The sequence below is a fragment of the Nuphar pumila genome, chromosome 3, assembly GCF_984573655.1.
Source record: "Nuphar pumila chromosome 3, dmNupPumi1.hap1.1, whole genome shotgun sequence".
Taxonomy (NCBI): domain Eukaryota; kingdom Viridiplantae; phylum Streptophyta; class Magnoliopsida; order Nymphaeales; family Nymphaeaceae; genus Nuphar; species Nuphar pumila.
Genome location: NC_143251.1, coordinates 131,722,491 through 131,733,487, shown reverse-complemented (window position 1 = coordinate 131,733,487; position 10,997 = coordinate 131,722,491). Strand labels below are relative to the sequence as shown.

The 10,997-nt window shown below is 37.9% G+C and overlaps 1 protein-coding gene across 1 annotated transcript; it reads right to left on the bottom strand.

Moving 5' to 3' along the window:
- Positions 1-8,004, bottom strand: LOC149843857 (uncharacterized). Its single transcript, XM_090000098.1, has 6 exons — positions 7,811-8,004; positions 6,599-6,712; positions 6,258-6,465; positions 5,491-5,605; positions 5,238-5,396; positions 1-244 (listed from the first exon to the last, which is right to left on the bottom strand). The coding sequence occupies exons 1-6, from the start codon at positions 7,901-7,903 to the stop codon at positions 208-210; spliced, it is 726 nt and encodes a 241-aa protein (XP_089856224.1). The 5' UTR covers positions 7,904-8,004; the 3' UTR covers positions 1-207.
- Between the last annotated feature and the right edge of the window lie 2,993 nt (positions 8,005-10,997).

Here is a 10,997-nt window from a genome sequence, read left to right as displayed (position 1 = left end):
TATCTCTCCCGCTAAAATGTATTATTTATTTTCCATTGTCCTATATATATGACAAAAGATTCATGAGAAGATACACATACATATCGATAAGATCTACATATAGTAGAGTTGTATGCATATAGCTTTATTGATAGTGAATTTACATGCCTACATGATGATCCGGTCACACGTTTTCCTCTTCATGATGATGATTCAGGCACATACTATTCATACTTTTGGTAGCATGATCCGTAGGAATCCATCTCTGCAGCCACACACATGCAAAAACAACCAGAAGACTTTATAAGTCAGAAGAAGTGAGTAAAAGGTTAGAGAGCAAAATTTCAACCACCAAGATTCAACCGAGGGCTCAGGATCGTCTGCGTTGAATTGCTTCTCGTGTAAGTTGAACAAGTGAACAGGATGATTAAGCCACTAAGTTGGCTTCCAAAGCCCATTTGGCTTGTCTACATCAAAAAAATCCTATTGGCACATTAGCAACCTTGGATCATAGGGGCAGTCTTTTCCATGTCAAGATTCAGCACCACATGTACTGTTGTTCCTTGGACCAATCAGCATAATAGACAACTACATGCAATTAACTGTAACGTAGGAGAAAGCATGAGTTTCCCCCGAATGTAATTTCTGCTTTTGAAAGTCGAAACTTTCTTGGTCATTTCTCTGTAAATTGGACTATTATGAAGTACCTAGGAAGCTAGCAGTTTGCACGAATTTACATAATAATTAAAGAGTTGTGGGCAGAGTTGTCCGGGATTGTTTCAGACTAGAAGAATCAAGGTGATTTGGAGTAAAAGTTCTGTTCATTGGACGTCACATACAGCAAGTCTGAAGAAACCTCTGAAACTTCTTATGAGCAAAAGGTGATCACAAAGGAACCCATGCTTACTATAAACACCAAAGTAGTGCTGAGCCAATAACTCACCAAAGACAGGCCCATGTTGGCAAGGTGTGCCTTGACACTCATACGGGTGATGTGAATCAACCACAACCTCTTGCCTATGAAGTTCCTTGTGTGGAACATTAGGGGGTTGGGAAGAGGGTGGGAAAGGCACATAATTGCCGAGTTATTTTGATTCCATAGGGTGGATGTAGCTTTCCTACTAGAAACTAAAGTAAAGGCAGAGTTTTCTAGCCCAGCTTCAGAAGGTTCCCTTCCTATCATTGTGTAGGTAATTTTGAGTATTTAGAAAATAGTAGAATCATCTGTTTTTGGAACCCTACTGCAGTCTCAATTTCGGTCGACCTAATGAGGGAACAGCTTCTGATCGTCGTAGTTGATGATAATAAGGACCTGCTCATGGTTACTGGCATTTATGGCAATTGATGAAACATCACCCTAGAGGTGTTCCATGGCTGACTTTAGGTGACTGGAACGCCACTATGTCTACTTTCGGGAGGCAAGGAACATTGGACGAGTATCCACACTGTTCGAGATTTAAAGAAATGATTAATAATTGTTGACTGAGTTGGGTTTTAGAGCATCCACAGTCACCTGGCAGAATGGTCAGCAGGGAATTGAGTTCAGAGCAGGAAAGTTAGACACAGCTCTTATTAATGACACATAGACCAATAAGTTTACCAACACGAATTGTTTGTTGATCCCCAGATCTGTGTTGAATCACAAGGGTATTTTGGTGAATAGTTGTCCAGATATTAATCCATTGTCTACTTTTATGTTCTTTTAAGTTTTAAGTTTTGGATGAAGCATCAAGAATGTGAAAATATTATCCAAGCAGCTTGGACATCTACATTCAAAGGTTGTCCTATGTTTATCTTGGTTAAAAAGTTGGAAATGTTTAAGAAATATTTAAGTAGATGGTCAAAAACAGATATAGGTGATATACCCTATAGAATTAAGGAGGTTATCAATAACTTGGAACAGTGCCAAAGTCAGGCAGATGCGGGTGACGCAGAAAGTATTGCTAAAGAGCTTTTGCTTAGAGGCGAACTCCAAGTTCTACATGAGATGGAAGAGTCCATGTGGAGAAAAAAGGCTCGTTGTAAGTGGATTGATGAGGGCGACCAGAATACTGCCTTTTTTCATGCCACTGTCAAGAGAAAGATTATGAGATGAAAGATCCTTATACTAGAGAAAGGGGATATGGCCCTCAAGTAAACTCCCCCATTACAAATTAAAGAGGAAGTTGTGCAGCACCTCTCGTTTATTTTTAGCTGCCAATACTCCTCAGGATTGCTTTAATGGAATTTGTTGATCCTTCTGTCTCGATTGAGGAAAATAACTACTTGTCTTCACATGTAACGGATGAAGAGATAAAGACAACCGTCTTTAATTTACACCCGGAGAGTGCACCAGGGCCTTATGGTTTTTTGGGATGTTTTTTTAAGAATATTGGCACATAATTCAGAGAGATTTATGCAAGGCTATAAAGGATTTCTTTCAAAAGTGTCACCTACGTCAGGTGAACTGTAATATAATTTGACTTTCGAAAATAGGAGCAACGTGGTTGAATCAATTAAGACCAATCAACTTGGCTAATTTTGTATATAAAGTTCTCTAGAATTATAGTTGATTGAATGTTCAAGTATTCTCCAGCGAATTATTAGCCAAAATCAACAGGCATTTCTAAAAGGCAGGAATATATGTTCCCTAGCCATGAGTAATAGAAAAGCTGCCATCTTAAAAAATGATTTCTCTAAAACATATGATCAAGTAAGTTGGGAGTTTCTGGAAGACACTCCTTTTTTTTTTATAGTTGATCGTGTGACAAGATCATGGAGTGTGTTTGATCCCCTTCTTTTTTGGTAATCATTAACGGAGAGCCTACTAAACAGTTTTGAAGTGGCCGGGGTATAAGGCAAGGTGACCCAATGTCTCCCTATATGTTCCTACTAATGAAACGCTTGTTTCAGGCTCAAAGCCAGGGTATTATTAGTCCTGTTGATGTTTATAGAAGCAAATGGCATCACTCCTATGTCGACAATGCCTTATTATTATTATTATTGTTTCTTGATCGTGACAATTCTATAAGCAATTTCATTAGAATTATGCAAGATTACGAAGCTTCATCAAGCATTATGGTTAATAAGGAGTCACGATTCCATTTTCATCCATCTTCTCATAGAGTCCAGACTATTCAAAGAGAGACCGAGTGGTCTCCAACACAGCTTCCGATGACATCTCAGAATTCCATTGTTCAAAGGATGCTTACGCCAATCTGATTGTTACCCTCATCATGAAATTTAGACTGAAGCTAGATGCATGGAAAGGTAAACTCATATCCATGGCTGGCCATGTTACCCCTATTAACTTTTGCCTTAGCTTCTTTTCCTCTTTACTGGATGCAAGCATTTTGCATTCTGGTTGCTGTTTTAAAGCAAATGAAAACCATTATGAGGAAATTCCTAGTTTGACTCGGACCGAAAATGGAGCTATCATTTCTGAATGGGCAGCAAGTACGCAAGCCAGTAGCAAAAGGGGGTTTGGGGATCATTGCTCTTGTGGGTGACTAAACCTCATAATCCTTGGGTGAAGTTGGTTACGGCCAAGTACATGAAAAATGAATCTCTATGGTGTCCTAAGCTATGTCTGCCTGTATCTTACAGGTGGAAAAAGGGTAGGTGTCTTATTGTTAGCAGCAGTCAAGTGGTAGATAGGATCTAGTGATCGGATTGAATTTTGGTTTGACCCTTGGTGTTCAATTAGCTCCTTGATTCGTCAACTTCAAAATACACAATATGTCATGTACGATGCCCTGCGTCACATCACTGCTCCAAATGATAAATCCTCAAATATATCCACAATGCCAGGCCCTTGACTTATTTCTCAGAGTTCTGGAAGATGTATCGTTGACCTTTGTCCCCCCAACAAAGATGGAACCCAGAGGCTGAGGATGAGCTAATGTGGGATCGTTCAAAGCGGTTCTCCTTCACAAAGCATGGAAAGTTGTTCGTGATATAGGTGACCTATTTCTGATGTCCCGTATGAGATGGTGTAAAAGCTTCTTTCCTAGGGCTGCTTTAATCCTCCGTTTTGCAGTTCAAAGAAGATATGCCAAGCAGATGTGTTCTTTGCATGAATCAGGAGGAGACAGTCGATCATATTTTCCTTCAGTGTAGTTGGGTGAAGCCCATTTAGGCCCAGGTGGTAGCTCTTTTGGGGAGATGGAAGCCTAGTGATCACATTGAGATGCCCTAATTTCATGGTATTCAATTAAATTTGTCTCCAAAAAGGAGCAAATTAGTTGGCATTTGGCCTTTCAAATGGAAAATCTGGTGGGTAAGAAATACTCTATTATTTTGTGAAAGTAGTGATATTGAGTTACCCTAATAATAGGGAAGCATTACAGGTGGTAAGGGAATATGTTTTAAGGATTCTCAGTAAAGACGAGGGTTCAGTTGCCTGGACATGGAGTTTAAACTCTTGGACTCCTCCAGCGCCACGATGGGTGAAGGTTAATATTTGTGATGTACAGCCAGCAATGACATTTAGGATTTACAATCAGAAATCATACAGGCTATTTCATGCAAGCAGGATGCTTTTTCAACGGATGGCAGAATCGAGGATTTAGAATGGGTATGGCTGGAGGTGCTTCAAAGGATCCAAAGTCCAAAGAAGGTGGTCATTGAGACTTGCCGATCAGATTTGGTGACTAAGATCAATGCTGCGATGGACGGTAGGGGACGCCTCTTTTGTGTACCTGATACGCTACCCTCTTCTTTATATAGCTTTCAATGTGTTCATGTGGATAAGGTGTACAAGGATGCTCAATTCTTGGTTAGATCTTTAGCAAAGTTGGCAAAAGTGGGGATGCGCAAACTTTGGAAAGAATATCCCCCTAACTGGCACCCTCTGATTGAGGGATGATTTCCGTTTTGGCTTTTGTATCTCTCTTCTGTGTATATCAATAAACAGGTAGGGGGTCCGCCAAACCCCAACTTGTCCATCAAAAAAAAAGACAGACCTTTCACTGTGGTATAGGACATTGCAAGTCAAGATGGTTGTATCCCATGATTTAGACAAGTTTCATAAATGTTTAATAGTGAAGTTTGATAATAATCACAGAATAGTTGAGTTGAAGCTTTAATTGTAATGAATGCATTTGAAATGTGAGACAATGAACATGGGATCGGTTTCATGCTTGTATGGCATTTCTACAAGCTAAGCTTTTGGAGGAAATTTCTTCTAATGATGATGTAAGAAGTTTACTACTAATTCCCAGATTTGTACAGAAGCGAAGATAGAAGGAATAAGAATGAAATTTGTGCACGAGACTTACACAAACTCTGCAGAGACACGATCTTTGTTCACATCATAGGGTAGAAGCCAGACAATCTGGTATGGACCCTGATAAATCTCCTTCCTGTGATATGTAACTGCTGTGTCTCCCCAGCCACTTGAGCACCATTGGTTCAAACGTCTCCCGGACACTACCAAGCTAAAGAAGTTAAAAAAAAATCATGGATCAAAATTTCTGAAAATAGAAATCTAATAAAATGAGTTTAAGGAAATCCAAGTCACATAAGCCATACTTTTTCTCATCCATCTCAACTCGTATATTCTTACTACTGACACCAGGAAGTTCTATTGCAATAATATAATTAGAGGCACACTCTGCAACGTCCATCCGTGGTGACCACTCCTGACCTGTGTTAGATTTCAAGATGAGAACAATCAACACAAAAAGTTTGAAAGCACATTGAAACAGTAACTTTGTATCCTAATATGAAACACCATATGAATTTGAAACATAGCAGCAAATGTTTACAACCAAGAACAGCTTGATGCTAGGACACAAATGATCTAGTTAAATTGCTGGTGGACATGGATAACAAACTGATCTGTTGGTAATAGAGAATGTGTACAAAGAACTAGCAAGCTAAAATCTTGTGCAAGTAGGCTTAAGATGGTTTCTCCAAAATCATGGTAAGCTTCTGCTTTTTTATTCTTTTATTCTTTTACTTTTAAATATGGCAAATAAGCTAGAGAGATAGGCCATGAATAGATTATGGATCATGAATAGATTATGGATGAAGATGAATAATCAAATTAAATTTCATAAAAATCCATAAATTGCAGAATTCCTGCTTCAGCACCTGTTTTATTTCCTGCAATTTGGAGCTCTGGATAAAGATTTAAAAAAAAAAATCTTGACATATTGCCAGATACAAAGAAAAATATTAAGAAGAAGCAGATGATCAATGGATTAAGGATGAATATCAAAAGAAGACACTTGACAAAAATACAAAATTAGGTAGACAAAAGGGAATTAAACACGCTAAGATATATAGACAGATACCCTTGACTTTGGTGGTTTGTTTTGAGCAATGCTGTTTTTCTTCATAACATTCACCGACCTTACATAAACCACTGCCAGGCCTTGCAAATCTAGGAGGCTCAGTTGCAACTGAATCAAAATTATTTATCACTGGTTGGTACTCTGTGAATTTTGGAAAATCTGCTGTTTTCTGAACTGGCCTAGCAAATGCAGGTCGCTCAAAATTGTCCTGTTGGCATGAATTAACACGAACAAATTTTGAATTTTCATAATAATGGAATGAGAGCTTTTGGAGAAATGCCATAACTGCTCCATCATAAGAATGTTTACTAGAAATTTGGGATCAGGACATAATAAAAAACCTCTTTTGTTGAAACTTGACGCATAAAGCAGGCTTGAGACATCGACCCTTGGCGTGCAAAGAGCACTCTGTTGTCACGCCTCTGGATAACAGAACTCAGTGTGCTGCTGCAATTCTGTGCAAGTAAGATGAAACCAAAATAAAAAATTCTTGTAAAGAGCATCAGACTACAAAAGAAGGAAAAGAGCAAAAGAAATAATTTATAATTATTTTGGTTAAATTTCTATAATCTTATGCTTCAAACTCCCAACATTATATGCTTGGGAATGCACGTCTAAATTATCCATTCATAATTCATAATAACAAATAGAAATATAATTTGTCATTAGAAAACGAGAACAATGCATCAATGAATCCTAATTTGATTCTAAGCTTTTGATGATATCTGGTTCTGCAAGTGTGTTTTGTCTCAAAACACCAAAATCAAAGTGGACAAAGCCTTACAAGATGAAACATGGTGTAATGAAAGAACATGGTTTCATCGGGTAGAGTCGTGCTATCTTAAACAAGAGGTCTCGGGTTCGAATCCCATCAGGGACTACTTCCCGGCCTGGCTATCTGGAATAGAAGAAGAAGAATGCATGATTTTAAACATTTATTTCATCATCTACCCCTGCGAAACACAAAAAAACCATCCACCTCCATTAGTAGTTTGAGCCTACTCACAGACGCCTCAAACTCCTAAGAGTATAGTCCTTAGGTCTTAGCTTTCAGATTAATGCTTTTGATAAATCATGTCCAAGTCAATCAGAATTCGACAAACAAAACAATCCAAAGGCCCCTCAAAATTCTACAAAAATTCTCAGAAAGAAGAAACAACAAAGTATGCAAAATTAGTAACAAAGCCAGCATACAACAGCTCTCCAGATATATAATCATAAACAAAGCATGACTAAACCAGTCAGAATTTGTTAATAAAAGCAAAGCAAAGACACCCACCAAATGAATCTACAAAATTTTTCCATGAGTTAACAACAAAGAATACAAAAATAATAATCAACCAAGCAAAACACCATCCAGATACTTAATCATAAGATTAACATTTCCAAACCAAAATCCTTAATGAGCTCAAAATTAAAATTATAAAGCATCAGAGCATGCCAAATATATTAAAAACAAAGAGAACCCAAATCAATGAACTAAACAACATGCAAATCCTGTGGCAGAGAGAATTAAACACCAAAACCAAGAAAACCATGATTCTGGATCTTACCATAGGGAAGAGATGATTGGCCTTCACTTCTTCACTCCCACCAAGGTGACAAGCAATCATGGACATTCTCCTCTGCACAATTTGATTCTCCATCTGAATGTTTCTGCTGAATTTGCCAACCAAATCAAAGGATGATAGAGGGAACCCACTTAAGAGTTCCTCCAGCGGAGTGAGTTTCTCTTCTTATGTGGATAGTTTTTAAGATTTGGTAGTGAAGGTTTTGTTAAAAATCTAGCTAGATTTATAGGATCTTTGCAAGCTTAGGTGGTGGCTCTAAAAACAAGTGGGCCAAACTCTTGAGATCTTTAAGCTTACTTTTTCCATTTCGGAAACTGACCTACCAAAATATCTGCATCCTGTTGATAATGCCAAGTGTACAATAAGAAATATCCAGTCAAACGACTAAAAACAGCCACTAAATGGCCGTTAATTTATCGTTTTGAAATCTCTCATATTTTTTGTGTTTATCGGGAAAATATGGGGAAAATGAATACATATACAAGTAAAAAAAAACAGTCAGTAGAAATATGAGAACTACAGTGTGAACTGAACATTTCCAATACTTTTTTTGCAAATCCAACCATGTAGATGTGTTCGAGTGAATTATCAACTGTTGGATCTTATATTTTTTATTAAAAATATGATTTTTGGATCCTTGAATATTTATGAAGATTATGAGCCGTTGATTTTAAAGCCTTAAAAAGTCTTATTTATGCATTATAATCGGATGATTCAAGAGCTGGTCCTTATAAAACCAAGTATGTAGATCACATCCGTATGTTAGATTTAGGAGAAAACAACAAAAATTATGAAAATCGCTTTTCACATGGGACTCTAAAAAATTATGGGTAAAGTGATAACAAAAATATGTAAAACTAAAATAAAAGTGTTGCTTTATTTACTAATGATAGAAATAACTTCGCCACAAATGAGAGAATTCAAAAAAAAAAAAAAACGGAAATGGAATTTTGTAAAAAACGTGTTATTTTGACCGTTTAAAATGGCTAACAATGCGATATTTGTCACACTTGGAATATCATTAAGGAGCCACGTGGTATGATGGCACTCCTTTGTTCTTGTGCCTCACTATGATCTGGACCGTTGGCCATGAAGTTCGACCCGCCAGATATTGTGGGTGGGACAAGTATATACTCTTATCTCAAGCTGGGTTTGAGATGGTAAACGGATCTTTTGGGTCCATTAATTAGATCCTGACCATCAATTTTGCATTATGTGTAGATCATCCGTTTACTGGAATCCACCTGTCTCTTGGTTTAGCTCAAGATATATGGGTTGGACTAATGTCCATCATGAATGGTATCCAAGACTCGATTGTATGAATGAAGCCATGGCCTCGTATCACAGCCATGCGATGTCATTCATCCTACCATGATATGAACATCAGAGGCTGGATGGGCTCCATCCACAATGGAATTATTTTACAAGGTAGTAGGGCCTTACGGAGAGGGTGGAAATGGGGCTAGATTCAGTTCGGACCCGCGATTCAAACGTCGATGTTGTCAGAATCGTATCGGACTCTGAATTGATTTTCAAAATGTTTCGGGGAATCATCCGATTCGGTTTCTGAACTTAATTGAACTGAATCGGCCAATCTTTAACCAGCAAATGACACATGTTACAAAACTATTAAAAAAATTTAAACTTAAAAATAACCAAATCAGCTTGGTTTCACATGGATTTTTGGCTGATACTATACGAATTGGCCCATTCGCAATGATACTGACAACATTGTTCAAACATGAGATATTGCTTTGAGATCACCATCAATATCACTATCAGGAATTAGCTCTACAAGGGCGTAAGAAAGCCTCAAATCTCAGATCCAAGGATCTAAGGTGGCATAGAGCAGGCTGATGTGGTTCTAACCCCATGCCAAGATCTAAGGCTATTCAAACAAAGAATTTCAGATCAAGGATTTGAGATCCCTGGTATAAAGGAAATAAAAGGTCAGATCCTGGGATCTGAGAATTTGAGGAAGTGGGGGGAGGATGCATCTTTCCATTATAAAATTCAAAGTTCTCCCTAGGATTTGAGATCCAAGACATTCAAACACAGCCTGAGTTATTTTCTCTCCATCCTTTGCTCTCTAGGGCTACAACAACATTGGTCAAGAGATATTATTTTTTGATATGGATCCCTAAAACTAGAATTTGAATGTCTGTTCATTATTCAGTATGGATCAATATCCCAAATCTCATTCTAAAGAAAATCTCGAACAGGACAAATCTTGCACCATTTTGAATATTTTCACCAATAATTTGTACGTAGGTGGATTCAAATTTATGTGGAAGGTCTTTCCAAATTTCACATCAACATTATCTGTTATGTCTATATTTTAACCTGAACCAAATACCATCTTTTGTACATTTTGCATGTGACACGTTCCCAACCTGTTTTTACCAATCATGGTGTACCATAAAATATTTGGATTAATATAAGTTAGAATCCAGCACAAATCTGATCATTTGCATCCATGGAGTCCACGATTCACGAGGGTGAATGGTACCCTAGGTGCGTTGAATGGACTACTGCCCAACTTATCTTGGACCTAATTCGCTATCACTTATTCCATATTTGAATGGACTTTATGATATTTATAAAGCTAAATAAATTTTACATCACCAACACCAGCTTTCTTGTGAATGGGGATGAATAACCTACGATAATATGCCCCAAAAGGGTTAGCTTAGTTGGAGCAAGCCTCTGTTGTATGGACAGTTGGGGTTCGATTCCTGCAGGCGCTACCATTTGCATAAGCCAACACCCTACAAAGGATCCGAGGGCAAGGGTCCTAGCTTTGGAGATTTATGTTGCCGGGCAGTGATTGTCTCCGTGCCCAGCTGAGGTTTCTCGAGGTTATGTACTTAAAAAAAAACTACAATAACCTCTCCCTCCCTCCCTCCCTCATGAGGATGATGATGAGGGTGTATAATACAATTGGAGTGATGATAGGGATAAGCATGAGACACGTATCATATTGAGAACCGTTTATCCGCATTTAGGACAAAGATGTTTTGGTTCTATCTCTACCCTTTCTCTAAAATATCCACACATTTAGCAGTGACCATCATATTCCCAACGACACATCATATCACCAACATGTCGGCCATCTACATATCTTTTTTTTTTCACTCGAAGAAACCCATCTACGTATTTTTTTTTTTTT

Bases quoted from the DNA above. Each gene is read 5' to 3' on its own strand.
- LOC149843857 (XM_090000098.1), bottom strand. From the start codon at position 7,903: ATGGAGAATCAAATTGTGCAGAGGAGAATGTCCATGATTGCTTGTCAC. The intron at 6,713-7,810 runs GTAAGATCCAGA...TTACTTGCACAG, and splicing joins CCAATCATCTCTTCCCTATG to AATTGCAGCAGCACACTGAG. The intron at 6,466-6,598 runs GTTTTTTATTAT...TCATGCCAACAG, and splicing joins GTCAAGTTTCAACAAAAGAG to GACAATTTTGAGCGACCTGC.